General features: G+C 52.9%; 11 protein-coding genes across 11 annotated transcripts; 4 read left to right on the top strand and 7 right to left on the bottom strand.

The window, feature by feature from the left end:
- Window positions 1–172: 172 nt before the first annotated feature.
- On the bottom strand, window positions 173–2,007 carry BJX68DRAFT_153159 (Zn(II)2Cys6 transcription factor). The gene is made up of 2 exons (XM_071036704.1): window positions 1,883–2,007; window positions 173–1,831 (listed from the first exon to the last, which is right to left on the bottom strand). The coding sequence occupies exons 1-2, from the start codon at window positions 1,936–1,938 to the stop codon at window positions 325–327; spliced, it is 1,563 nt and encodes a 520-aa protein (XP_070895775.1). The 5' UTR covers window positions 1,939–2,007; the 3' UTR covers window positions 173–324.
- Window positions 2,008–2,448: 441 nt separating this feature from the next.
- On the top strand, window positions 2,449–5,445 carry BJX68DRAFT_269946 (uncharacterized protein; the record flags this gene model as incomplete). The annotated part of the gene is made up of 3 exons (XM_071046485.1): window positions 2,449–2,620; window positions 2,703–2,786; window positions 4,235–5,445. 3 exons carry the CDS (start codon window positions 2,449–2,451, stop codon window positions 5,443–5,445), a joined length of 1,467 nt encoding a protein of 488 aa, XP_070895774.1.
- Window positions 5,446–6,086: 641 nt separating this feature from the next.
- Window positions 6,087–6,615, bottom strand: BJX68DRAFT_243617 (uncharacterized protein). Its single transcript, XM_071041172.1, has 2 exons — window positions 6,525–6,615; window positions 6,087–6,470 (listed from the first exon to the last, which is right to left on the bottom strand). The coding sequence occupies exon 2, from the start codon at window positions 6,396–6,398 to the stop codon at window positions 6,228–6,230; it is 171 nt and encodes a 56-aa protein (XP_070895773.1). The 5' UTR covers window positions 6,399–6,470; window positions 6,525–6,615; the 3' UTR covers window positions 6,087–6,227.
- On the top strand, window positions 6,401–7,921 carry BJX68DRAFT_153113 (uncharacterized protein). The gene is made up of 2 exons (XM_071036701.1): window positions 6,401–6,470; window positions 6,525–7,921. The coding sequence occupies exon 2, from the start codon at window positions 6,731–6,733 to the stop codon at window positions 7,844–7,846; it is 1,116 nt and encodes a 371-aa protein (XP_070895772.1). The 5' UTR covers window positions 6,401–6,470; window positions 6,525–6,730; the 3' UTR covers window positions 7,847–7,921.
- Window positions 7,922–9,965, bottom strand: BJX68DRAFT_153114 (glycoside hydrolase family 7 protein). Its single transcript, XM_071036702.1, has one exon. The coding sequence runs from the start codon at window positions 9,314–9,316 to the stop codon at window positions 7,997–7,999; it is 1,320 nt and encodes a 439-aa protein (XP_070895771.1). The 5' UTR covers window positions 9,317–9,965; the 3' UTR covers window positions 7,922–7,996.
- Window positions 9,620–12,142, bottom strand: BJX68DRAFT_153116 (acyl-CoA synthetase). The gene is made up of 5 exons (XM_071036703.1): window positions 11,611–12,142; window positions 11,253–11,551; window positions 10,297–11,204; window positions 10,020–10,252; window positions 9,620–9,964 (listed from the first exon to the last, which is right to left on the bottom strand). Exons 1-5 carry the CDS (start codon window positions 11,951–11,953, stop codon window positions 9,924–9,926), a joined length of 1,824 nt encoding a protein of 607 aa, XP_070895770.1. The 5' UTR covers window positions 11,954–12,142; the 3' UTR covers window positions 9,620–9,923.
- A 128-nt stretch (window positions 12,143–12,270) lies between these two features.
- Window positions 12,271–13,147, top strand: BJX68DRAFT_152942 (BolA family protein). The gene is made up of 3 exons (XM_071036700.1): window positions 12,271–12,479; window positions 12,567–12,673; window positions 12,742–13,147. The coding sequence occupies exons 1-3, from the start codon at window positions 12,366–12,368 to the stop codon at window positions 12,914–12,916; spliced, it is 396 nt and encodes a 131-aa protein (XP_070895769.1). The 5' UTR covers window positions 12,271–12,365; the 3' UTR covers window positions 12,917–13,147.
- Window positions 13,148–13,481: 334 nt separating this feature from the next.
- On the bottom strand, window positions 13,482–14,641 carry BJX68DRAFT_269941 (syntaxin; the record flags this gene model as incomplete). The annotated part of the gene is made up of 5 exons (XM_071046484.1): window positions 13,482–13,534; window positions 13,596–13,875; window positions 13,927–14,378; window positions 14,440–14,530; window positions 14,636–14,641. The coding sequence occupies 5 exons, from the start codon at window positions 14,639–14,641 to the stop codon at window positions 13,482–13,484; spliced, it is 882 nt and encodes a 293-aa protein (XP_070895768.1).
- A 772-nt stretch (window positions 14,642–15,413) lies between these two features.
- On the bottom strand, window positions 15,414–19,310 carry BJX68DRAFT_152922 (uncharacterized protein). The gene is made up of 2 exons (XM_071036699.1): window positions 18,190–19,310; window positions 15,414–18,125 (listed from the first exon to the last, which is right to left on the bottom strand). Exons 1-2 carry the CDS (start codon window positions 19,175–19,177, stop codon window positions 15,520–15,522), a joined length of 3,594 nt encoding a protein of 1,197 aa, XP_070895767.1. The 5' UTR covers window positions 19,178–19,310; the 3' UTR covers window positions 15,414–15,519.
- On the top strand, window positions 19,311–20,235 carry BJX68DRAFT_152921 (uncharacterized protein). The gene has a single exon (XM_071036698.1). The coding sequence runs from the start codon at window positions 19,445–19,447 to the stop codon at window positions 20,144–20,146; it is 702 nt and encodes a 233-aa protein (XP_070895766.1). The 5' UTR covers window positions 19,311–19,444; the 3' UTR covers window positions 20,147–20,235.
- Window positions 20,236–21,451: 1,216 nt separating this feature from the next.
- BJX68DRAFT_243602 (POT family-domain-containing protein) lies at window positions 21,452–23,304 on the bottom strand. Its single transcript, XM_071041171.1, has 2 exons — window positions 23,012–23,304; window positions 21,452–22,956 (listed from the first exon to the last, which is right to left on the bottom strand). The coding sequence occupies exons 1-2, from the start codon at window positions 23,282–23,284 to the stop codon at window positions 21,796–21,798; spliced, it is 1,434 nt and encodes a 477-aa protein (XP_070895765.1). The 5' UTR covers window positions 23,285–23,304; the 3' UTR covers window positions 21,452–21,795.
- Between the last annotated feature and the right edge of the window lie 4,230 nt (window positions 23,305–27,534).

Genomic DNA, 27,534 nt, shown 5'->3' with positions numbered 1-27,534 from the left:
AGGCCAATCACGACACAACATATATCAGGCGGGGTAGAAGATTCTCAGCCTCAAGTGGACCTGGCTCTCCGTCGCGAAGCACGACCAGAGCGCGAACATCTCTCGACTCTGTTGGAATTTGCGCACTAGTATTGCTACTACGGTCAGCTCCGACTCAGAGTCTTGCGAAAAAGGCAGAAATCATCCAATTGGTAGAGTACTCTATGTCCTTGGAGAATGCCCTCAGTTTATACATACAGTGGTTTGTATAAGACCGTAATCCAGCTGTCCAGAACGCTAAAAAAAACTAACCAGGTAAACCACCACGCAAAACAGAAACCCAATCTACCAATCAACCATAACGCTCCTCATCTTCCACGGCCCATCTACTCCCTGCGGCTTCATATACAAGACGACCAGCACGGGATTCGTCTTGAAATCCTTCGGCTGCACCTCCTCATAAACCCTCGCCAAAGTCCCAATATCCGCCGCGCAACTCGGCGGGACCAGGCACTGGCTCTCCTCAACCTCACAGACGAGTTTCGCAACAGCCGAGTGCAGCCTCGCATCCCACATCCCCTCTATTTTCGAGTAGTGCAGGAGGATATTAATTGCGCGGCGCCGGATAAATGGGTCCCGGCATCTACACGCGGCGTAGTAGAGTGGTCCGATGATTTCGCCTTCTAGCGAGAACGCTGCCTCGCGAGACTGTTTATCTGATGGTGTTGCGGCGGGCGTTGATGACGTGATGCGGACGAGTTCCTCAGCGTGGGAGAGGACGGCTTCGTAGTCCGAGATGAACTTATCGTGGGCGTCTTCGGAACGGCAAAGGACGATGGACGCCCAGATGAGGGAGATGTGGTAGTAGATTTTCAGGAGGAGGGAGGCGCATATCTCCGACGGATTGAAACTGCTGCCGTGCTTCTGGAGGAACTTGTCGAACGACCAGCGCCAGGATGTATGGTCAAGCCGGACAATTTCCTGCTCTTCCTCGAACACAGCTAGCTCCGCGGGATCGCGGGCTTCACGCATGATGCCGATGGAGCGGATGAAGAGGAGGCCCTTGGTCATTATCTGGTCGAGGTGGCTGCGGGCTTGGGTGAGGGTCGTGAAGGGAGTCCCTGGGCGAATGAAGTCGACAGGGGAGTATTTTAGGGGGGCTAGGAGGCGGCCCATGAAAGATGCTTGGAGGTTTAGGCGGGTGAAGAGGCTGCGGAGTTCTGTATACAGCTCAGTTTGGCGGGCATTCATTGAGGTGAATTCTTCGTGGCGCTGGATGATGCGAAGGCCACCTTCGATGTGGTCGAGGGCTGCTTTCCGGTTTCCTTGCAGTATTTCGAGGCAGACAAAGAGGCAGCAGGTCGTTAACGTCAGCTCGAGGCTCGCAGTTGCAGAGGCGAGCGATTTCGTCAGGCCCTGGATGGACTTGTTGTACTCTTCAATCACGAACCAGTCTGTGGGCGCCGAGTTCTCATTTGATGTGAGCAGCTTCGCATTCTGGATTCTCGAATGAATGGCGCCTATGGCAGTTATCGCATGTCGAATACTCGGCTCATGCTCGCCCAGTTGCGGAATGAGATACGACCACAGTTTCGAGTCGTAGAACCCCGAAAAAGCCGACGAGGTCTGCGCGTAGAAGAAATCGACATATCGCCGCTCGGTGCGTGTCTCCTGTCGCAGAAGAAGCCGATGGTCGGCACCGACATTGTCTCGATCAAGCGGACGGTGTCGCTCGGCGATGCGCTGGCGGAGCTGAGTCTGCGAGGCATTATCGTAGCCATCGCATTTCCGACCAGATCGCTGACACTGCAAACATTCAGGTTTCGCCTCATCGCATTTGACGTGCCGGAGTCTAGACAGTCGTTGTCAGCACTTTATTCAGGTTATTGGAGTGGATACGCACTTGCAGGTAATGCAGCCATTTCGCGACCTCGGCCGCGTAACCCGTCTGTTCGCCATACTGGTATCTTCACTCTCGCAGGTGAGCAATCTGGGGAAGATAAATCGGAAGAAAATGATCAATAGTTGAAGATGATGAAGTCCAAGCTTTCAGGGTGACAAACTATGCAAGAAGCTGACTCCAGGCAAACCCGTTTAGCGTTGTGGTTTTTGGACCCCAACTCCGCTAGAGAGCGCGGCGTCGTGGCTTAGCAAGCCCTGCACTCCAAGCCTCTGTCTCATTGAGCGATTGTCCTTTGTCATTCCGTATCTGGCGACGAATTGGGGCCTAACGACGAGTCTAAATCAAGCTTGAACGCGTGTCGTCCAAGACTGCGTCGATCGACAGCTTCAAGGGTTTTAGGCCCGCCGCGACCAAGCCTGAATGATTCTCTTGGACTCGGGGGAATAGATTGACCAGTCAACGGTAATAGAAGTATCTTATAAGTCAACTGAGGTATATCCTTCGGCTCGAAATCGCTAACAAAATGTTGCAACGCCGTTTCCCATTTGTCCAGAAAGTCGCCCGCAATGTCGCCCCAAACTCACGCGTTCAGCTTTGCAACAGATCGCTGTGAATCCAACTCCGACATGCGTTTTGACCCTCTATCCGGTGCAGAGATGCCCGTGTCCTACATTGCGGGCGGCATCGCCTCGCCTGAGAAAGAACCCGGGGAGGGTGTGACTGCAACGACTGGTGCCTGTTTGTTTTCTTCGTCTTCGCTCCCAAAGCGACCAGTCAACTGTTGCCAATGCGCTCACTCCTAGCGGTACTCCGACGGTAGCTTCGCTGCAACTCGGGGTGTTGATGCAAGGTGAGCAGGTCGGGCAGTTTGAGATCGAGTTCGAGTCTGTTGGCGAGTCCGAGGGTAGGTTGAGCGAAGTGACATTCTCGAGCAGAGCGTAGCCGGCCAAAACTTCGCCGGTAAAAACGGCAAAGTCGTCGCCATCTCGACGGGCCAGTTCTGAGCCGTCTGCTGTGGCGGTTCCGCAGCAGTACCTCGAGATACGATTCCAGATGCCAAAGTTGGCGACTAAGCACTCTCCATCTGGATTGACGTCGGCTAGTAATTGTTAGACGTGTCGTCTAAATACCAATGTCTTGACGTTGAGGACTAACCGCAGTACTCTGGACACCCTTGATCCCATCTCTGGTCTGTGCAACTACCCCGTGATAGTGTGTACAGTTGCTGACCAGTACTCCGACAGAGCCCATTGGACAGACAAATATCTGTATAGTGACAGCAAGAGATATACTCTTCCCCCGAGCAGGGGACGTTTGTCTCCACAACAACCGCTGAGGGGAACACTTCCGCGAAGAGTTAGTCATGTCGATGACCTGACTGGCCTGAAACCCTGGATTGACGGGGGAGAAGGATATTTTATGCGCATCTTTCGACTAAGGACAGGGATCGTCTCCTGATTGACATGCGCGGTTCGAGACCCTGGGTCCGACGAGAGATTGGATGACGGCATTGCGCGAAGGTACATAGGACCGGCGAAGGCACAGAGTGACCATGTTTTGTTTGCGGGCCGAGAATGTCCAACAATCCTGTATAAATGCTGCTTCATCAATGGCTGGTTGATTATGTTGATCGTCTTGGGTTGCCCATTCCCTATCTGTCGTTCAGCCAACTGTAACTGCGTCACGAGCCAGAGAAGGTGCGTTGCCAGTCCAGCCACAGGTCAAGGTGCTTCTTCTTCATTTTCAGCCTCCAGATCCAGTAACACACTGCGGTCACAGTTACACTAGCCAATCAGACATCACAACGCGAGAACTAAACTGGAATCGACTGCCCGTGACATGATGTCGGCTGTGTCTGCCAAGCGTGTGCAACAACACCCCACCTCTCATCAGTTCGTGCTTGCTCCATGCTTCTTCATCCTTGAAGGGAAGCTCACACAATATGACATCTCACGATTTGTGTCCCGTCAAGTCGTCAAATACTGGATATTCCCACCTAGTGGCATTTCTTGGCTCCTGGGCTGAGAATGACAGTGAGCGGCTACTCCAACCACTACAGGTGTTGCTCGGTGACGTCGATCTCATACAATGGCAACCGCGTCCGCGGCCGAAGACAGCCAGGCAACTATACACGCTCTCTCAATCACTGCTTATCAATCGGGCTGGTCAGAGCTCATCATCGCAGATGGACTAACGAATCGCTAGCTAGATGGAAATACTCGTGGCCAGAGAGCCCGCAGCTCTCTGTGATTCGGATTGCGGTAACCGCTAGGCAGTAGGATGAAGTCTAGGTCATTGCACGTCGCATCACTACAGACAACATATCTGTCGCACCACTCGACGCGAAAATAGGCGCTACCCGCAGCTTCGAAGATGGCTTGATACTGCATGATCCGAATCGAGGCCTCTTCACAGCAGATGTTCTTTCGGGGTCCGCGGCCGGTCTCCCATGGCCATACGACGGCACCGAACCAAGCCTACCCGAGTCCGTCCCTAAAGCAGACGAAAGCTTGAACATCTTTCTCATCTTCCAGACCACACCAGATGAGCGTCAAACAATACAATCCGTAATCCAGCAAGCTGTAGACCAGGCCCAAGCGTCTCAAATCCATTGCGAAACGAAACCAACTGTCCATCTCATTCAATGGGAGCACAATTACTCCCCATCCCGTCACGATATCATCCGCATGTGGACAACGTACACGCAACATGTCAACCGCACGGACAGCATGCACTTTCTCGAGTTCCTATCAGAGACGGATGTCTCAAAAGCGCAGTTTATAACAATCTACGACAACGAGTCCTACCCACTCATAATCGCCCGAAACAGCCTAGATGCCGTAGTAGAAGAAGCCCTTGGCTCCAGCACACGACTCTCGCACGTCGACTCTCCGCATTTCTCCCAGTTATCAGATATTGAGCTCCTTCATCCCCCGGACACGTCATTCGCGCCAAATCCCTTCCCCTGGAAGTCCCCAGACCGCCGCGCGATTGATATCCCACTCTTCTACCTAACACACGACCTAACCATAGACCAGAAACGCAACCTCAAATCAGAGATCCAAACCATCACCTACGCCGACTTAGACGACGAGCTTAAAGTCTGCTGCTTCGTTCCATGGACACCTACGCCCGACTTCCCAGCGCTGAGTGCGCCCAACGACAACGGGTTAGTCGCACGCATCTGGTCCATCCTCTTCGAGATGCAGAACTACAAACTCGCAGACCCAGAATTCTACATTGAACCACCCTACTTCTTCATCGACGCGCAGTCAGGTCTCGACCAGACCGTTATCGCAATGTACACAAACAGGTACTCCGACCTCTCAGCGCTCGTAAACGAGACTGAGACTGAGTCTGCGCACGATATCCTTTCGGATATCACGGATCCTCCGATAAGTGGATTCATGTATGGACGGATTCGGGGTCGATACGCGCACAACTTGTCTGCGAATCTGAGTATCGCAAATACGGGCTTAAAGGAGATTTTCGAGGGCAGGGAGGAAGAGATTGTCAGAGTGAGTGGCCCGAGGTTGTCCGGACTAATGGCGGGGGAGGAATAAGCCCAGGGTCTCTACTCAGAATTGAGGAGAGGAGAGTGAGAAATAAGGTAGGTAGGATCTCTTGTCTGGATCTGATACCCTACAGTGAGATGCTGGGTGCTGAATTTGGATCATGGCAGTGACCGTGTTCACAATACTAGGCTGTGTAACGTACATATAGGTATCTGGTCTCAAATTGGAATGATGTCTGCATTAAAACCCTGCACCTGCTACTAGGATGGTAGAGGTAACGCACTACCTAAACTTGAAGGTCAGACTGGCTGGTACGGCTATTACATGGTTACTAGCGGGTAATCCCTTCCATTGATATCTCAGCTCAGCGATACTGTAATCAGTACAGCTGCAGGGAGCCGAGCCCCATGCCGTCTGCATTCATCTACCCTCACCAATACCTCACCTCGGTAGCTGGTACATTATGCCGGTGCCTACCCGACGCCCGACGGACTACATTCTGAGGCTGGAGTTTATTTATTTGTCCAAGTCAGCCTATCCCCGATTCGCAAAACAGAACTGAGGCTTGGCCAACCCTGATCTTACCAGTCCTATTGGACCCAGCGTAACTGGTAAAAACATGCCCTAGGCAGAAAGTAGCACGGGTAATACTGAATTGGATAGATGGATAGATAACTTGACTCTTCAACGTTGCTGCTGGGATAGCCGCTTCCCAGACATAAAGCATTACATCGCCCAGGATAAAGAACTAATGAACCAAATACCTCACGCAATACCCTTCTAATGGCCCTATCAGCCAGTGCAGGATCTTACGGCCACTGCCACCGACGTCAGAATCTCGATTCTGGACTCGCCGCAACTAAAGGCTGGCGCGGACGGGAGAACAGCTCAAGGAGCGCCAAGTAGGTCACTATTCTTTGACATAAGAAAAAGCAGAGTGGGGCCAGATTCCAAAGGGAATATACTATCAAAGTGATCTCCAGCGGTAAACTCTCCACCATTCTTGCCCTAACCCGTTTCTCAGCCTGCCCGGATTATGCTTCGCGAGACAGAAATCAAACAGGCAGTGTGGAGTGAGTGATTGGCAAAAGACTCAAAATCACCCCAAGCAAAGCTGAAGTGTCCAGCGCACAGTGCGACCCTCCTTCACCACTTCCCCGCTTGATTCGCCATTACGCCAAATGCCTGCAGATCAGCCGCACTCAGCCTCAAGGCGCCAGTGGTGCAATTGTTGCCTAGCACTGCTGCGCTGCCCCTCTATATCAAGGGCTGCTATTCCTGCCATGACATTTTCTCTTTCTTTCTCTGATCAATATCTCAGCCCCGTGCTAGCATGCCGATTCTGACTCCCCAGGACAGCTTTGATACAGTCCCCGACGAGTTCATCATGGCGACCACGGAAGCCGCTCCTGCCCACCACGCTGCGAACCCTGCGCAGTCACAGACAGTGTGTACATGCACGCGAATCTCTCCACCAGAGCCCGCCGCGAATATCTTCTCTGAAGAAGAAGAGGTCCAAGTCCCCCGCGGCCGCCGTCGCCGCGTGCCCTACCGCAACCGTAGCCGCGACTTCTCCCCGCGCTTCTCCCCACGCTCGCCCGCGTACTCACCAGCGCCACCCAGAGACGACGAAACCCTCGAGGTCGTCTCCTCACACGCCGAGCTATTCACACCCACCCCACATCCCTCGGAAGTCCAAGCCCAAGCCCAAGCCCAAGCTCAAGCTCAAGCTACACCTGCAACCGCACCCCTCGACCGCATCGTCCTCCTAACCCCCTTCACCCGCCCAGCCTATATCACAACGCACCCAGCCTCGCACTACGACTTCACCCGCTGGCTCCCGCTCCTCGCCCTCGGGGTTCCAGAGACATGGTACAGGTTCTCGAACACGGACACGCTCATCTCCACATCCCTAAATCAGCCGCACCTCGCACCCCCAAATACATCTCTGAAACCCCTCCAGGACCCGCGCCCCGTCGGCCTGCGTCTCCCGCGCATCGCCGCGAACGACCCGCTCCACCCGTCGCACTCAACCTCCTCCCTAACACCCATCAAGACCGAATCGGGAACCCTCCCACCACCCGATCTAATCTACCTCTCCATCCAAAGCAGTATAACGGGCCACACAACGAACCGCTCAGGCCGATGGATCTCGCCGGACCGCGGGATGATGCCTGACCTTGCGGGAAGCGGAACGGGAACGACGGGCGCGAGTATTTATCGGGTTGTGCGGTGCGGGAGTCGCGAGGAGGCGGCGGCGCAGGCGTTTTATGCTGCTGGTGGGAATCGCTGGTCGACGCTTTTCACGTGTGTGGTTGTGGGCGGGAAGAGGGTTCTCAGTCAGCGGATGCTTGTTGCTGATGGGGAGGGGTATGAGAGGGTAAGTTCGTTGGGAGAGTTGGTTGAGGGGACTGAAGGGGAAAATGGGAAGATTAAGATCTTTTATTAACTGACACCTGCTGTTTTGATGTTATGGAAGATGTTGTTTGGTGAGGGTATAAATTGTGCCCGTGGCGTTGGCTTTATGAATTCATGACATTCACTTACATACGGTAGCAGTACTATCAAAAATGGAGTGCAAACCATAATCTCGTCAAACTCAATGCCTCCACCGCTTGTAAGTAGACCCAATTTCTCCCCAGCGGATATTCGCAAAGGTAATCCTCGTATCCGGGGTATTCGCCTCGATGAAACTTGGGGCCCCCTCCGTCGCATTGCACGGCCCTGAATTCCCACCATCAAGCCACTGCATGTAACCCCCCGCATCATTCCAGATACTCATGGCAAGGACCATGCCCCGCCCAAGCGCCCTCCCCATCCCATCGAGCCCATCAAACCCCTCAAACCACGACGCCGTATTCTCACACAGCGCGTCCGTCATCGAGTCCCGGCCTCCCTGCACAACCGCATTCCCAATGACCTTCCCATCCTGGATATACAGCCGCCGAATCTCAACAAGCGTCCCCTCCGTCGTATTATCACTTGTGACAAACTGCGTCACAACCGTAAAGGGCCGCTTGGAATCAACATCGAACCCACGGCCGCGGCCATAGTACTCCTGATCCCCCAGCGCATACGGGTTAAACCCGCACCCCCACTTGTCGCAGATACTATCGTTCTCGCCCGTCGGGCCGTTGCACTCTTCGTCCGAGGTACACTCGTACAACCCGCCGCCAGGGTAGTGGCACGCGTGCGGGGTGAACCCGGTCGCGCGCGAGTTGCCCTCCCAGATGTCCATCTCGTTGCAGCACGCGCCGTTGGAGTCGATGTTAGCTTCGCCGTTGATCCAGGGGTGCACGTAGCACTGCGCGTCGCAGTAGCCTGTCCCGTAGGCGGCGCCTGCCGGGTTAAGCTTGCGGCTGCGTCCGCCGGACGGTTCCATTTCGGACAGGTACAGGGCGCCGTTCATACCGCAAGGGAGCAGGGAGACGTCGACGTCAAAGGTGAATTCCTGGTTGAGGAGGTGCAGGAATTCGTAGTTCTTTTCCTTTCTCTTCTTGGGGTTGCTGCCTTCTTCGTCGACGAGGTAGACGCGAGGAGAGACGGAGGTTAGGTCCCCTGTCTTCGCGTCGCGGAGGTACTGCCGGAGTGTCAGGCGCGAGCCCTGTGTTGTGACGCCGAACGCGGCATAGTCGGTGATCCCGTCGATGACGCAGTTGGACGCGCAGGTTTCCTTGTCCGGGCAGAGGTCTGGGTCGAGGGTTTCGCCGACAGCGCAGGGGGTGTCGGTGCCGATTTGGTGGATTTGGTGCGTGGCTGCGTCGAGGACGACCGAGGTCTTTTGCTTTGTGCAGCCGTGAGCCGTTGTGCACTTCCAGGTGTCGAGGTGGGGGCGCCGCTCGGGGGTGCCGATTTGTTGAGCGGTTATGAGGGGGAGGGCCGCGAGGGCTATGACTGCGGTTGCAAGTGTTCGAGCCATTGTGATATGGGATGGTTGTCTGAGGCCATTGTTGGAGGATCCTCGTACAGCATTTATACTGGAATTGGGATGAAGGCCATACTACCAGACGGATTGATCTTCTTTTGGTCGGTCCGCCGGGCCGTATCGACTCATTCGGCGCCTCGCTGCCCGTGTCGATTTCATCTTCATGAGCGGCGAGATTGGGATCTACAGGGAAGTAAGTATGCGGGGAAGCGGAGTGTGGGGTTGTCTCCTGTGAAGAATGGGCGGATACGGGGTATGAGCGAGTGAGAATTGACCAGTGTGCCAAGTGGTATTAGTTAGAAGAATCTCTGATATTAGCTCCGTGTCTGATGCGGAAAACTGTGGATCACGGTGGTATCTGAAGGCTGCGTTGAAATTGACCGCGGAGCCAAGACGGCGGGCGGTAGAGCGATACCTGCCCAGTGCCGTGTCAAATTTCCGCTGAGATGCTCCGGAGGAGGTTTGTATGCTAGTCAAGTCACACAAAGACCGTGAGGAGCGTCGTTTGCTGCTTCAAGACTCCGGAGAAGCGTTCGAGTTAATGAGCCCATGCTAAATGGCGTTGTATACATGAAACAAGCGGCTAAATCAAGCGCTCCGGCTAAACATCAAAGACCTCGCGGACAAGTGACTTTTTGTTAACTGCAAAATGCCAGGTTAGCGGCCTTGACCCCGGTTTTCAGGAGGAGCTGCTTACCCTTGCCCATTGCATTCCGTGGAAGCTCGTTGGGAAGAACCTTCATCACCTGCGGAATCTTGTACTCGGCGAGTTTCTTCCTCAGCGCCTCTCGCATATCCCGCACGTTCCACAGTTTGTTCTTGCGGCCGGTTTTCGCCACGACATCGGTATTCAATACCACTATAGCTGTAACTTTCTGGCCCAATGATCTCGAGTGAAGGCCGACGACGGCGGCTTCCTTGATTTGAGGACTGGTCCGGTTAGTTTTCGCTCTCAACAGGGTGGGTAAACGTACAGTGATAATAGCTCTCGTTCAACTTCGAGCGCGCTGACCTTCTCGCCGCCGACCTTGATGATATCCACGCTCTGCCGGCCCTGGATAAAGTACATCGGTCCCTTTGCCCATTCGCCGCTGGTTCCTTTGCCAGAGGTGTTGACGACTTCCCTCGTAGCCACGTCGCCGGTCTTGAACCATTGTCCTTTCCCATCGTCACCGTCGACAAAGGACTCTTGCGTAGCGGCCTCATTGTTCCAATACTTGCTGAAAATCGTAGGTCCGCGCAGCTGAATCTCTCCAACGCGCGGGCGCCCGATGGCATCGAGCTCCTCACCTTCCTTGATAACCTCGTTTGTGTCGGTGTCGACTAATCGCACCTCGACGGACGGCAAAGGCCAGCCGACGCTGCCGTCGACGCGATCCGCAAAGTCCAGCCCGCAGCTCAAAGCCATTCCAACCTCCGTCATTCCATACCGCTCAAGCAGGACATTTCCATGGCTAAGTTCCTGCCATTCCTGCTTCGTTGGCGTCGGCAGCGCCGCGGAGCCAGAGACATTCAGACGTAGGTGCTCCGGGGAGGCAGCTGTCCTGGCCGCATCCTGGAGCTCTTTGTCAAGACTCGGAAAATTGTCTAGTAGTCGATTATACATCGTAGGAACAGCATTGAGGAAGGTGATCTTCTCATCCGTCTGGCCTCCCGGTAGAAATGGCTCGGCCAGCCGTGTCCACACTTTGCCTGGGACAAACGGCGACATAAACTCGATGGACGAGCCAGCAAAAAGCGGCGTGATGAGCGCATTCACAATCCCATGGATATGGTGTAGTGGGAGGAGATGCAAGAGCCGGTCCTCTGGCGTATACTTCCATGCCTGTATCAAGGATGCCGCCTGCGCTCGCAGCGCAGACTGCGGGATCAAAACGCCTTTCTAATCCGCTTTAGCCTTCAGCCGTCACTTCTGAGTTCAGGTACGTACCGGTCGGTTCGTAGTCCCAGACGTGTAAAGCATCAGTCCGCCGTGTCCCCCATCCAGCCCATTCAGCTCTACAGACTCAACGTGCGGAGCACCCTTATGAATCTTCGCCCACATATCAAAGGCCACCGATTGTCCCAGGCCCGATCTCAGGAGCGCTTCCACCTTCTCCAGCCACTGCGGGTTTGATATCAGCACGCTAGACTGCGAGTCATCCATGATATACTTCAACTCGCTGACCGGGAACGACGTTGCAAGCGGAACGGCGATCGCATCGCTAGCAAGAATCGATAGAAGCATCACTTCATCTCATTAGCTGCGAACTAAATCCACATATTGAAACACAGGACAAGAATAGTACCTGTGTAATCATAGCTATTCAGCGCGATAAATGCGACCCGTTTGCCCTGTAACCCATCGCGTCGTTCCCCAGCCAGTCGCGCTAATCTATCTTGCGCTAGAAGCACATCTGCCACCAGGTTTCCGTATGTAAATCGTTTGGGCTCAGCGTATCTATTGACAACGGCGAGACTCGCAGGGTCGTGGCTTGTCAATGCGTGGAAGAGAGGGAGATTTGGGAGTGTTGCGAGGGAGCGACGCGGAAAAATGCGATTGCGACATGTTTTACAGGCGTATAAAGACTGAGATTGAGGGTTGTAGAGGTACGCTCGCCGTACAGCGGAGAATACCGTGCGTTGATACATTTGTTGATTGTGAGGAGAAGAGAATCACTGTCATGGAGATTGTGGTGCGGCGCGGAGGTTTGCGGTCTCGGTGGGCGCGTTAGCAGGTTTCGCAATGCGGGTTATACGTATGTGAGCGACCGGTTCATGTCAAGAAGCATAATTATATCAGAAAAGAAAGAGAGAAAAGAATTGAGTGGATAGTAGATTCCCCCGAACATCAAACGTCTTCAATAGAAGAGCTCCCAATAGAACCTCCGAGGTCCGCAAAAAAACGGACCATACCCAAAACAGCAACCCCAGCTCTCCAATCCGATCCCGATAAAATCGAATGACATGCCCCATCGCCAGTTCTCCAGCCCAGCAACTGCCTGATTCTCCTCTTCTTCGGCCTCGTTCTTACTCGCGCAAGCTCTTATTACACACAATATAAATGCTCCGCCCCATCACCGTCGGCCAGGTCATTCCCCGCCGCCTCCTCTCGACAACCGCATCCAGAATGACCTCCGCATCAAGTACCCCGATGGAAGATCTCATGCGGGAAAAGGTATGCCTCTCTACACCTTCACTAACCCTTGAGCACCCTTCTTCAGCTCCCATATTTCGACGTCGCTGACTAATTATATCGCCGCAGATAACAAACGCATTCAACCCCTCCACCCTGATTATCCGCAACGACTCGCATCTTCACTCGCACCATGCGCCGATGCGTGGATCAACGTCGAAGGAAACTCATTTCCAGTGCGTTTGCCCCTCAAAGATCAATATTAGGATATAGAAGTGGGGAGTTTGCTGATATGATTGTGTAGTGTAACGATTACGTCGCCGTCCTTCCAGTCGAAGATGCAGCCTGCGAGGCATCGAATGGTGTATGCTTTGTTGAAGGAAGAGATGAGCCAGGAGGGTGGAATCCATGCGCTGCAGCTGAAGACGAAGACACCGGAGGAGGAGCAGAGGGAAAAGGAGAGGCAGGCACAAGCTTGATTGTCGTTGCCGGCGGCAAACCGACTCCCGAGCAAACATAGATTCAATTTACGATATACCCGGTTGCGAAGACATTAAATTAGAGGGATCGATTATTACAAGGTTTCTAGAGCCAAGGAAAGACCAAGCGACAGACTCTAATATATACACAGCGACATCATGCGCAACCTCCCGGCGAGCAGCGACGGGGCCATTAAACGGCATGCGAGGGATTGCATAGTGTACATGATCATCAGTGAGCAGTTGGACAGGGACAGAAGGCATATAAAAGACGAGCGAAAGATGCATGCTTTTCAAACATAAAGAAGAAGACGACGTGGTATAGCCAGGGAATACAAAGGGAAGCAACAGGGCGAGGCAAAAAGGCCGAGACTCGGCTTACCATGCGCGTAATGGTTACCGCAGTATCAGTACTCGAACGATAGTAACCGGCGCAACCAAGAGCAAATTCGTTTCGAAAAATGCTAAGCAAACTAGTGAAACAATGGAACAAAGAGATATTAACGGGTAATAGCCCAGTCGTAACCGCGGGAAGACGCGAGTTGGGTCGGGTCCAACACGGCATCTACTTCGCCGTGACACCGACAGCAACACCCACGATGATGGCAATGATGATGACTGGTCGCAATGTCAGCTCTTGGATTGTGGGTATTTGGCTGGTTTTCATGGATAAACTTACTAACGATGATCAGGGCGTACCACTTCCACCTCCGTGCCTTGCGCGCACTGGAAATAGCTCCTGTAAGCTGGGTGTTTGCGTTTTCAAGATCTTGGTGTACATTTCCTGCATCACGGACGATGTTCTCCACAGCAGGTTCTTGCTGCTGGATAGCTTCCTGCACTTCCAAAACTAGCTCTAGCACCTTCTTCAGCTCCTGTTCAAGCCTGCGAATCATAGCCGAACGCTCTTGAACGGCACTTCGTGTCTCATATGCTCCCTTAACACGAGCACCGGTGACCTTGAAATCGGGTTAGCACAGCTTCAGGAGAATTCCCAAGTCAATCCTCACCTGGAAACTCTGTTCCGTGCCCGCCAGAACATTCTCAACGCCCTGCTCAACCTCCTCGGGAGTGGCCTCTGGGTTGGCGATCTGGTATCGCCGGCGCACCTGTTCCGTCAAGCGCTTCTTGAAATCCGATTGGGATTTGTGATAGTTTTCGATCTCAGTGCGCAGGTTGCGGCCGGTGACATCGAGCTGGTTCTGAACGTGGGTGGCATTCGATCCCGGGGTAGCCTTGATCCTCTTCAAGTCATCCTTGAGTTTAGTGAAAGCTCTTGTGATCTCATCCTCCACGTATTCGAGCTGCTGGCGAATGGTCTGGTCATCCCTTTCCGTGTTCGAGTCCAAGTAAGCGAGCTGGATCGCGGCAAGTTGGCTTTCCCTCTTGCCCTTGAGCTCTCGGATACCTTCATTTATGTCTCTGCAGCGGTTGAGAAGGCTAGTAGGGTCTTCGCTCAGTTCTAGATGTTCGTTTTCGTTAGCGAATGCCGTTTGACGTTTCCCACCAGGTCGTGCACGAACCGTAGCTGTTTGGTTCCGCATTGGCATACGGGTTCTGGTTGTAGCCAGCGCCATATGCAGGGCGATCGTTATAACTCGGTTGCTGGTTGTACTTTGTCGTGTGTTAGTCAACTCGTGCTGGAGAACAGGGCGCCTAGCTTCCAAGTAAGGGGAAGCCAGACGGTCGAGGGTTCAAGGGCCAATTAGGCACACTTACACTCATCGTGACGATACAGCGGAACTGTACAAACTAAAAATGAGCGACTGGAGCCGCAAGACTGTTCTGTGCTGACTGGAAGAACGGGGTGGAGGGCGTCGGTCGTTGCACTGGCCGGAATCGCGGGAAAGAGGGACAGTCAGTCGGGGATAAAGCGCGAAACAGCGACCGGAGGATGGAATGCCACGGGGAGACGTAATCAGCGGATAGCAGAAAAAGCGAGGATATCGAAGCACTGGAATTAAGGACAGAGATCAATTGTGAAACGACAGCCGAGATGACAAAAGGATGAGAAATCGAGGGAGAAGAAATTCGAGAAAATCAGCAGCTTGGGCTGATGATGACGGCTGAGACAAGAGGCTGAGCAGCGAGCGCATCCACTGGCGGCAAAATGTCGCGGGTTGACGGTTTAGCGCTGCCTGGGGGTGTTGGCACACTGTTTGCGAGCCAATTGAAGTTGCAATTCTAGCTGCGAAGCTGCTTGGTTTTCTAATGAAGGGTCTTCTCGTCTTAGTCCCTGATTTTTCTCTCTTTCGTGCTCTGCGCCAGGGGAAATTGCGTTGCTCGAGTTAGGGGCTTTGCGGAGCACAGACCAGGCGGTGATCGTCCAGACCCCTTTTCCTGCACTGCTGAAACACACCAGAACGTTCAAGTTATCAAACAAGCACGACATAGCTATCAAGACTATCGATTTTCGTCATACTCTATCTATATCTCTGCCAATGCAACCGTAATAAGCTTTCTTGCGGCGGTGCACAGTCACTATTTCGGTGCCTGAGGAAGGCAGTGATCTTTCTCCCATTGGCTTTGTCGTAAGCACACTGCCTGGAGAAGGCATCTGCATTTCCCCGAAGTATGACAGTCGGACGTTCAAGGCAGAGCTTTCAAAAGGGCTTCCTCAGTGGAGTTGCTGTTCGCGAGGAGCTGCGAATTTTGCCCAGCCAGGTTCGCGGATGCAGTCGCTCTCGAAGTCGGGGTCGCTCTGGTGGTATCGCCTCTTCCCATGAAGCAAGCACTTTGGCAGAAGCTCCAGTTGCCTCGTGATTCAAGCCGCACACTTCTTTGCGAAGTTGAAGCGTCCGAGCCATAAGCTCCTGAGCATCCTCAAGTCGCCCCAGGCCATGCCATGTCAGAGCGAGTCTATGCATGTTCTCGAGGACTTCAGGGTTTCCTAATCCTCGTCCTTGTTCCTTTACCTCAATCTTCAGCGCTTGCTCCTTTAGCCTCTTTGTCTCTTCCCCTCGCCCTTGTGCAGTCTGTATTTCTTGTAGACTATCCATGCTTGCCAGGGTTTTGGAGTGTCTCAGTCCTAGTATATCCATTTGACCCTGGAATACTTGCAATTCGACTTTCTCTGCTTCCGGCCATCGTTCTTGGAGCCTGTACGCCAACGCCAGACTGGACATGAGTGCCAGGGTCAAGGGATGCCGTGGCCCGTGTTTTGTCTTTGCCGTGTCGATGGCGGGCGCTGCGGCATCCTGTGCCGCCTTCCACTTTTTCTGGCGTATATATATCCTCACGAGAGGATCAACGGTTCTCAGGGTGTGCGGATGATCTGGCCCCAAAAATTCCTCAGCTTTGGCGAATGCCTGTACTGCAAACTCCTCCGCTTGCTCCCACTTCCTCTGGATTTCGTAACTCGCAGCCAAAACGCTTGAACTCGTTACCAGATGGTGACCAAGTTTTGAATTCTTCCGGGTCTCATCAAGAACTTTGTTCGCTAACACCCGAGCTTCCACATGACGGCCTTGGCACAGATAAGTTGTCGCAAGCTGATTCATGATGAAAAGAGTATCCTCATGATCGGGCCCAAGCATATGTTGTGCAGCTCTGAGAGCCTGGAACTGTGCTTCCTCCGCTTTTTTCAAATCCCCAAGGGCAGAGAATGTCGCGGCGAGATGCTTCATGCCGCTTAGTGCTGTATCGTCTCTCGCTGAAAGGCCCTGCTTTTGCATATCCAATAGCTGTTGGTACAACGGCATCGCTTTGTCCCACTTTTCTTGCTTTTTGTATAGACCTGCGAGCTGGTTCATGCTGTCTAATGTGTCTGCATGTTCAGTCCCCAGGAATTCTTTGCGTTTCTCCAAAACATACAACCCCAGCTGTTCAGCTTTGTCAAACTGGGCCTGGTCGATGTATGTGTTTACTACTGTGGCTTTCATGGTCAGGACCAAAGAGTCACCATCCTCACATACCGCTTCAAGGAAGCTCAAGACCTGCCTGAGCACTGTCCGCGCCTCTTGGTGCCTTCCTTCGTAGTTAAGAAAGACAGCAGTCAATTGATGTAAATCGCGAGGTCTGACATCGAAGTCAGGCTGTATGTCATTCAATAGAGCGAATGAGTGCGGTAGTAACTTTCTGACCAGTGGTTTGTTTCCGTCGGTAGCATCGAACATGGTTTTGTCGATCAGATCTACTGCTTGCTGGCGATACCCCGTCAAGGTGCCGTTCTTCCTCATCCAGTTCCGTGTGGCAAGATGAACAAGCCGATGGAGCGTTATTGGGCCTTCACGAGGTTCCATGGTAATGAAAGAGAAACCGTTCAGTAGCGCGAGAGCCTCCAGCTTCTCTTTGTCGGACTCAAGCGATGGGAGGAAATCGCGCGGAATCCGACATGGATCAACGCATGCCATCAATGAGAGAAACTGAGCTGCGGAGGAGTTCGATTTTCGAATCTGCTCGAAAGACACAAGCCAGGTGCTGGCCACGGGATTCGGAGCATCCACGTACCGCGTCTCGTCTCTGAACTTTTCGCTTAAGAGCTTGACGACTTCTTGCTCCTGGTTGTCGAGGAGGCGAAGATAATCTGACAGCGTCACATCGGGCCCCGTCTGACTGATATAGGCGGCGGCTTGGGTAATTGCCAGGGGTAGGTAGGTCAATCGCCGAAGAAGGGCAGTAGCCGCCTCCGTCTCGTTGACCAGTTCCTTGTTCAACAATCTGGTCTTCAGCATCTCTATCGCCGTTTCTTCACTAGGTTGTTCGATCCTCTTCAGCGCTCCAGATCCACTAGTTCCGGCCACCTTGGCAGCCACTTGCCAGGTGCGGGTAGTGACAAGTGTTCGGCCCTCATCACTTTGCGGTAAGAACTTCTCAAGAAAGACCCAGACACTTTCATCATCGACATTGTCAAGAATCAACAGCCACTTGGTAAGGTGTTGACTGAGATGAACCTGGACTGTCTCCTTTGCCTCCGCTGGGTCCGCCTTTCGCAAATCCAATGTTTGAACGATGTCCACAAAGCCTTGCTCGATGGTTTCGAAGCTGGTGCATGGGATCCAGAAGACCAGGCGTTTAGCATCTGTCTTGCTCAGCCGGTGGGCGAGCTCCAGGGCGATCTGCGATTTTCCAATCCCTCCCAAGCCAGTCACCGCGAGCTTTCTGGGACCGTCGGGTGTAGATATCATTTCCTCCAACTCTTTTAGTTCGTCCTGGCGACCAGTAAAATAAGTATTTCGCGCGAAGGGAATCATGATGCGATTTTCGATGGCTACAGGGATGGTGAGAAGATTAAGACGAAATTCAGTCTCTGAGGGTCTGGTGAAAGAACTAACACTGGTCGTCTGGGCTGAGCGTCAACTGCTCTAGGATAGCCTTGGTGGCTGCTGCACCAGCACCCGCGGCGAAGTCCTGCCACGTCTTTCGTTTATGACTATCAGCATAGTCACAAATGCCTTTGATAATGGTACATGATATGATTCCGTCCCAGAGCCCCGCTCCTTCCATCTCAAAGCCCAAAACACCGTGAGTCTTCGTTAGCCACTCCCGGTCTACCCCGGACTTCAAGACCCTGTCTGCCGAAGCCATCGCGCCGAAGTGGATGTTGGGCCCATGAGTTTCGATGCGTCGACGCCTGATTTGTCGTTCCTCGCACCCAAGCTTGCCGCAGTCTTGATGAGTCGCTTCTTCGCAGATGTCGCTGGCGGAGCAATCGCAGGCGAGGCTCGACGCGCGATGTCGATGGACGTAATCTGAATTGTACAGGATATCCGGTGCTGATATAGGGGGCTTCGATCGCTGGGGCGAAAGTTGGGCAAGATGATGGGATACGCGTGCCTGAAAGTCGAGCTTGGAGTTCTCTGTGCTGAGAAATCTGTGCAGGTTCCTAACCTCAAGATTCTGCGTTTTCAGGTATGTGTCCTTCAGTTTGAACATACCGGGATACTGGCGCCCGTAATCATACTCGATAAGGCGGGTGCTTATAATCACATCGCCTAAGTAAATCGGGTGGTCTCCGTCGAAAGGCGCTCCACCACATATTCCCACGACGAAGATATATTTGATACCGAGATAGCTCATCCGTAGACTTGATACGGCTTGAGCGGCATGCATCTTGCCAATATCCGCCAAACAGAGAAGAACAACGTTGTATTTGCCCATTTTCCCAGTGGTGTAGATATTGACATCTCCCGGGCCTTTGCCGTATATGGTTCCGTTTCTGTCGTATTTCTCATCGAACAATTCATAAAGCGCGTCGTATTCGGTGGGGACGGCAGTAACGAAGGCGATTTGGAACCCGGATCGGCTGGTCGGGGGAGCCATTGCACGGACAAAAAACGTGGTTTCGCTGGTCAGATGAATCGTAGGTGTTGCTGTGAACGTCGATATCGGCGTCAGGAAGGTTGAAACTGGAAATGGATAAACAGAATGACAGCTTGCTGGTAAGCTGAGTTGTACTCTCCAGGGGGAGATGGACTACTCCGTAGGTCTCATGGCACGCCCGCGCCAGCATCACCTGGGCAAACGGCGTCACTAGAGAGGCTGACACATCGGCCAAGCAGCGACCGACCGTTCTTTCGATTGGGCCACATGGTCCGGATTGAAATTGAGGACGAGGATGTGCAAGAGATCGATGGAGGCAGCGCTAAAGCCAGCCAGAACGGAAGTAGGATAGATTCAGACCGAAGAGCAGAGAGGATGGCAAGAGGACGCCAATTGCAATTGAATGTGGATATCGCCCACAGACAATCATCTCTCAAGGAGTGTGTAAGGTGCGGGCCGCTTCTCCACCTGCACGCATACATTGGGGTTAGTGGGCAGTGTTTACCACTAACGATGGTGTTGCAAGCAGGGGTGAGAATCCTGCAAAAGCAATTCCGGCGCGTAGCTATGCTGAATCCTCAGCTCAAACATTGCCCTGTTTTGTTCAGATTCCCACCATGGGCCGAATTAGACAACGCATATCTTCTTCCCTTTCCTCAGGGCAGAAAGGTTGATTCATCGGCACACATAATCCCCATGTCTGAGTTGAACAGCGTCGACAGAGTCGAATATGGGCAGCATTTGTCGAAGGAATGTTGCAGCCCATTCAAGTTTCTCGTCAGCCGAATCCATGAAAACTCGGTAAATTCCCTAGCTAACTTCTTCGACCAGGTCCCGACTGACAGCTGTAAACCGGCGTCCTCTGGAATTGCGAGACAGGCCCTCGGTGTCTTGCTCAGACGTCTGCACTGCCAAGCCCTCCTGGCTGTTTGTAATGGCGTCCATGTCTGCCGAGAGTCATCGTTATAGTCTCAAGCTTCTTCGTAAACCCTTTGTCACCCAGACGGTACGATTATGCACCATCGCGGACCAATGAGTTGGGCTGGAGAACACCTTGCAAACCACAACGCCGCCTTGCCACGAACGAGGACAATGCCGCCAACAATGCCGGTTATCGATTGTCGTCAGGCCCGAAAAGGCAGTACCATATGTCACCATGCAACGTTAGGTCGGATTTGACGTTTCTTGCAACATTCGCTCGCAGGAATACCCGACAGAAGGAACCTGCCAGTAGGTCCCTATTCGCGTGCGGAGCCGTCGGCGCAGGCTTCAACTTCCAAAGACGTCATCGTGGTGCTTGTTTGTGCCTGAAAGTCGTCTTCCTTCTGTTCTGCGACGCGCCCGGCTCAAGCAGGTAAATGCTCGAATACTGTCTGTTCAGCTATACTACCAGTAGATTAGACGCCGAATATGAACTTAGGCGCCATGGTTTCAACTCAACGATGCGACGCGACGAAACAGAGATCATGGCTGAATATGTTGCGACAGAGATGAGGTTGATGAATGCGGAAAAGCTAGCCAACTCCAGGTGATGCAGGTGTCAATAAATAGGCGATAATGAACCAAGCCAGCCATATTATCGACCGAAAACACGCATCGAACGAGTTGCAACTGCACCGACAACCGTGCTCTATTCGACCAAGTCACCGAAGTCGAACATATACTAGGTACTGAACACGACCTCAACACCCATCAGCGTCACTCTCGCCTGATCCATTGTCGTTGAAAGAACGTCAAAAGTGGCCGACCCCACATCTCGCGTGGCCTCTTGTTTTTCGTTTTACCTCTGGGCGCCCCAGCGTTGGCGCTGAGGTTTGAACCGCGGACGCGACACGCCAAACGGGTCATAATTTCACAAATGGGGAAATCTCGGTATTGTAGTGGCTTCGAGAACGCTTCGAGAAGCGGGAATAGCGGGGAAAAATAGCGGTACCCGGCACAGCGATAGTGACTGAGTCGAGTCCGTGCTGGTTGGCTCGGTCAGTGTGGTCGAATTTTTGTTTCTGTAGCGGTTCAACGCAGACTTGTGAGGGCGTAATTCTCGTGTCAGAGAAACTCTCCCTACTAGTACCTAGGGAGTTGTATCTTACAGTTGTGGTGAGTTTCAGCCCCGGCTTGCCCTTTCGTGGTTCGCAGCTCGTGTTGAACGATTTGTATGGGGCCATGGGACCATCCGGTCCACAGCACTGCAGGGTTTTATTTTAAACGTTGAACGGCGCGGGCCCACAAATGTCAGGAGTTGAGACGCGAAATCCGAAGAATTTGAGCCTTTGACGGGTTTCATGCCTGAGAGAATCGCCGGTGAGACCGTGAGGGAGCCTCGGGTGACCCACGGTTCGGCTTCACGGCCACGTCGTTTTCTACGGTTTTTTCCGTGGGTGAGTCATACGAGTACGATAGGAGCAAAGAAACGGCGGTTGGAATGTTTTTTGAATGATTTGAGATTGGATATTATGCAGAGTAGAATGATAGATATTATATACACCTAGAACACCTGGCCATCTGCTCAGGTACCAGTATGCAAGCCCGTCGCACATACTAGGAATTGATCGCGCCGCGCCTGCGAGCAGCAATCATTTTGCTTTGAATTAATTGAGAATGTCATGGCCGCCTATAACTCAGTTCTCCTCCTTCTTGTCGGAGATGACGCGCGGGACAGGAACATCTGGGTCGTCGGCGTCGAGTGCGTTCATGGCATCTTCCTGAGCGTTCAGGTGGCGGTAGATGATGTAGAAGAAAATACCTACGAGGAACGAAGCGACGGCGAGACCAACGAACATCCACATGATGGCAGGATCATACGCGGCCGGGGTGAGAGCTTCGGCGATGGCGGATCCAAACGCATTGGTGAGCAGATACATGGACTGCACGAAGGATTTCATTGACGGCGGGGCCTTGGTGTAGGCGTACTCGAGACCGGAAACGGAAGCGAAAATCTCAGAGAGACCGATGAACACATAAGCGGGAGTCTGGATGGCAATGTGGACGCGGTTTCCCTGGGCGGTTCCATCGATCTTCGAGGCATCACACAGGGGTGAGTCGTAGCATGGGCCAGCGGAGTAGATGAGATGCTGGACAATAGCAGCGTACATCATGGCCAGAGAAGCAACAATGAATCCGAGAGAAATACGAGAGATTGGGCGGAACCGGATCTTCATGCGACGGAGAACAGGGTAGATGACTGCCTCGAGAATTGGAATAAAGACGATGATGGAAATCGGGTCGAAGTTCTGCATGAGATCGTTGGGAATGCCGTGGCCTTGCATTTGACCGGCTTGGGTGACAAAGTTGCTAGAGAACTGGCCGTAAACAACCCAATAGATGGGGTAGAAGGCGAAGACACGGCAGGCGACGAGTGCGCGCTTGAGTTCATCGATAAAGTGGTCATCCCAGGGAAGGTTCGGCCTGTTACCGTTGTTCTCGGCCTGCCATGTCGGCTTGGGCGCATCCATGTTGCGGTTGATCACCATAATCCAAAGTGCCTTGAAAGCATCGGTGATGACGGACCCTTGAGGCGGGCGAACCACATAGTGCTTGCGTCCAAGGATAACGACAAGAGTTCCGACGGCGAACATGCACAAACAGAGCAGGTAGGCCGACCAGAATCCAATATCGCGTTCCATGTAAGGAGTAGCCAGCAGCGAGAGGGATCCAACGTTAATGGCGCCGTAGAAGATCATGTAAATACGTTGGATAGTGAGAGCAGGGTCAATCACGACACGTTCGCCCTTGGGGGTGGTCTTGATGGCCATCTTCTTGCGCTTGTACTGATCGGCAATCTGAAGAAGATTTATGAGCGAATAGAATCTCGAATACAGAACGCATGATACTCACCAGAGGCGCAACATTACTCTTGATTCCACCAGTTCCCAGACCAATGATGAGGACGGCGGCAATAAAGCCTCCGAGACCAGCACCATTCTCAAGGGCACTAGGAATGGATGTGCACACCAGAATCAGCAAACCGACGAGGTAAATACCGCAGAAAACCACGATAGTCTTGTATTTTCCGAGGTACTGATCAGCGATAATGGCACCGATAATGGGGGTGACTAGAGAGATGTTAGATTGCGTGTCGAGTAAAAGCTGCGTAGAAAAACCAACCATAGCACCAAAACTGGAAAAATGTCGTCAATCCAGTGGCTCCCTGATGGCCCATGCCAAGAGCACCGCGTCCCTCGCTTCCGTCCAGAGGACGCTGGACGTAGTTCTGGAACAAACCCGACATGCCGTAGTAGGCGAAGCGTTCACACAATTCGACGACAGCGACAAGCCAAGCAGAGAGGGGGAGGTTCTCCGCGACGTGACGCAGCGACTTGTTCTCATCATCATTCGGTTCCTCGCCATCCGGGGTGGCGGAGAGGGCCTTTTCGGACTCGCCAAAGACCTGACCCTTTTCAATGACGGGAGGGTGGTTAACGGCATTATCGCCAACTAGGGCTGGTCTGAAGGTCTGTTAGAATCGAAGGGGCCATCAAAAGTGTATGTCGATTGGAAGCGAATAGCGCGCTTTGTTGGAGTCAAGGGGAAAAGAGCTGCAAGGTCGGGAGTACTCACAGAGTCGCCTCGATTCCATGTTCTGCGGTAGACATTTTGTAGAGGACAGGCGGAGGAATCCCCAAATGTCACACGAAACGAACTCGACTTGTCGGGAGAAGGTGAAAAAAAGGAAGATTCAGACCGCGGCGACAGCGACCATATTATACTCGTGGGCCAAACCGTGTGCAATGCAAAGCGGGCCCTGTCTTATCTCTGGTCCGGTGTGCTGAGAAAATCACGAAATGGCGACCCAGTTGAATTTAGTCCAAAAGGAGCAACAACCACGGATGTAACCCCAGGTCCAGACAAGCGAGGTCAAGCAGTGACAAGCCTTGCTCGGCTGTCTTGTCGGGCTTGGTGCCAATAGGAGAAGTTCTCGAAGGCTGGGCGAAGATAACTGGGTCGCGTGGGTAAATGCCGGAGTTCGCCGCGAGAGGCAATTTGCTTTTGCTTGATCAGCTTTTTTCTTGCCACCGCGCGCCTTCCTTGCATTGTCGCACTCCTTCCAACAGTAATCCTGAATAATCGCGAATTTGCAAAAGCATACCATGCGCAATTCTCCCTGGCAAGCAGATACGTAGTCGTAGATTTGACCAACTCACAAATTGACAGTGAAGTCGACATCGGAAATAGTCGCAACCGAAAATGAACCGCTTCCGGAAATCGTTAGGTAACATAAACACATTGAAGGACCGGACAACAGTTGTTTCATTCTGGGTCGATTTGTAGAGATAAGGACGGCATGTGTCATCCGATGAACATCTACTTCGGAGTCGAGTCATTCGATATGCGCTGGGGCGTGGCGTCTCGAGTCCGCAGCGTCGCGCAATGTGAGAGGACAGCCCCGCGTTGTGCGAAGGACACGATGTGACCCCGTTGTCTTGCTCCAACTTCCAACGTGTAATATCCCGGTTCAAGGCCCGTGGTGTCTCACAGCCAGCCCAATGCGCGTGTCCAACGAGATTAAAGTCCGGAGAGCCGCGAGGTGTCAATCGATATCCACAGCGACCGATGTTACCCCATGGGACGAGCGAGTCGGTGTCTGTTGGCGCTGGGGATTCGATTCCTCATGCTCTATGGTCCAAGGCGATCGCTGCCGTGTTGGTACCAGGAAGCCCGAGATGTGCATCAGCTAACTTTCGATAGAGGGGTAGCATTTGACCTGTCGGAGGAACCGCAAATAAGCACTTTGGACTGCCAGTGGGCTGCAGGGGTCGCAATTGATAAGCTGCCGCTCGGGCTCTTTTCCTAGTTCCACGAGTCAGTGCTATTCCAGCCGAGAGTTGCAGTGGCATGTTGGAGTCTGAACAGCGGCCGCGATCGGGGAGGTCTCAAGACGCTCTGCACTGGAGCCTCAACTTTGCGGACATCACCGTTCCGACATCGGCTGCCCATGGAAGTCGAGATGTGAAGGTAGGGAGGAGCCACGATGGTAACGAGGTTACTCACCCTAGGGCACATTGCATGCCAAACAATGTACTCTGTAGTCATGTTGCAAGACAATTTTCTGACCACTGAAAGTAGGGACAAGAGATGGATGGGTTCGCGGATTCCGATCGCGGAGCGAGGTGCGGCTCAGGCACCAAGTGCAGGTGGTGTGAAGGCATTCTTCAACAACTTCAGGGAGCGAGGAAGCTTCAAGCAGTTTGGGGAGGGGAAGCTCTCTTCTTATCACATCTGAGAGTCGTGCAATTTAGCTCTTCTCCAACGGCCGCATGTGCCACCAAGACCCAACACTCTGGACGGCGTGTCTTGGTAGGTCTTGGTAGGTCTTGGTAGCCCTGCGAGCCAATCCAACCGTCCCTGGGCGTCTTGGCTCGTGATGGTTGTCCATGCACGCCATATGCTGCCAATAAAAGCAGAGAAGAGTTGGAGGTCTGCCCAGGGAAGTTAGCGGCTTTTGGATGATTTCGGGTCAATACAAGCGGTGACTCATGATGCTTCGTATTCATGAGGGCCAGGACTCGATGCGACCGCTGCGTTTACTAGCCTAACGGTGGGCTGAATCGGACAAGGTCCGTCTGCAAAACTGCGCTGTGCTATACATAGCACATTATAATCGAAACAGTTGGGCTTATCATAGCCTATGTGCAAGCTCTTGATGCCTGGAGCAGCACTCGGAGTAAGTCAATATCTCCGGCGTGTCATCAATACTGGATACTTGATTGGTCAGATCATCACAAGAATGGCTCAGGTAGTGTCATCCTGCGGCTGCCATGACAAGGGGTGTCAATATACACTAGCTAGCCCTGGTGTGAGTGGTGTCGATGTCGCTCCAGACATGGTACCAGCAGCACCATTCTGAATATTAAGGTGGCGTGGTATTTAGCAGGCTAACGGGGATGCAGCACCTTGATCGAAAAGGGACTGAGGAATATACCACAATAAATACTCGAGAAATCCTCCGCAGACCCTGAACTTCAAAGCTCACCTGGGCAGTGGGCGGTGTTCAGCAATACATCGTACTAGCCCGGCACCAATGGGATACTAGTCTTAATAAGGACCCCGGCGCTCCGAACTCGGTTTTACCAAAGAGCCTCAATATCCTTGCTGAATCCTGTTTCTATCGGCCGTTAGGATCTTCAGTTGGACCTTGGTCACTTGGGACAGGGCACGCGCACTGGGGTATCTGCGTCCGACGTCGGAGCTCCACTGGCTCGATTGACGTTGGCAGAGCGATCCCTACAACTTTCCCAAGTAGCCAGTAATATCTTTTGGAATCTTGAGGGAGAAAAGTTGGATATACTACCTAGGTAGAGGCTGCAGATCTTCCGCAGCTTCAATTGCTGTTTAGCGCGTCAGATCTGGTTCTACTCTTGTCCATCTGCGCAGCTCATCATTTCTCCCGAAGGGCATAAGACTGCTATCAATCCCATCCGAGGCACGCTAAACGGCCAAGGCACCTTGACTTCTTAGTATACGCCACCGGTCTAGTATGCGAGGAATATAGATGTGGCATTGAACTTCAAAGACATAAAAGAAAATGGACTTCGAAAACCAGAGCGCGTTCTTAGTGATGTAGCGGAAGGTCTATCTCGCGGACAGCGTTGATATCAGTACACTAAGAGGGCAGCAGGTCATTCGGAAAGTCACCGCGAGAAAGTTATCGAGACCTTGCTGTTGATTATGAGCGAATTGTCCGGACATGGCAGGCACCCCTGGCCCTGAACCATCAGCTGGAAGCCTCACATTCCAACCCAGTAACGCTCGGTCTGCACCTCTGCAAGTTTTCAGTTCATCTTCTATTTACTACCTTCTAGTCAGTTATCCACACCTCTTGAGACGACCACTTCCTATCGCGCCTTACGAACAGCTTCCAAACCTGCTTCAAACAATCTCGCTTTCCTACAACTCAACCAACACAAAATGGTGAGTTACTTTTCCCCAAGGACTCCTTTGTCTCGACCCAGTGATCACCTCGCATACTGGAGGATTCCCAACGTACTCGGCTTGCTACTGCTTTATATGCTTCATCGCCCAGATGAAATTTCCTGCGCATTCGCATCCCTCATCCTACCAAGACTCCCTCTCAGATTATTTCAGGACCTAACAACCCTCATTAGTCAAACTCTTCGTCGCCTGATCCAGAATCGCCCAGCAACATTTCTGGAGAAATCGAAGGATGCTCAGTCGAACGCATCGGTAGACGGGCAGTCATAACCCTCCCAAACGGTGTAACAATCGTGACTTTCGGCGCTGTCGTAAGTGGCACCATATCCCTCATGGAACCACCAGTACTAACATCAAATAAAATGACCAGACCATCACATCAACCAACCGCGAAGCAGCCTGGCGTGACCGTGGCCGTGCCCGCGGCC

Source organism: Aspergillus pseudodeflectus (genome assembly GCF_044049435.1).
Source record: "Aspergillus pseudodeflectus strain CBS 756.74 chromosome Unknown BJX68scaffold_44, whole genome shotgun sequence".
NCBI classification, from domain to species: Eukaryota; Fungi; Ascomycota; class Eurotiomycetes; order Eurotiales; family Aspergillaceae; genus Aspergillus; species Aspergillus pseudodeflectus.
The sequence above is the reverse complement of the archived record's forward strand: the minus strand, read 5'-3'. Positions and strand labels throughout refer to the sequence as shown.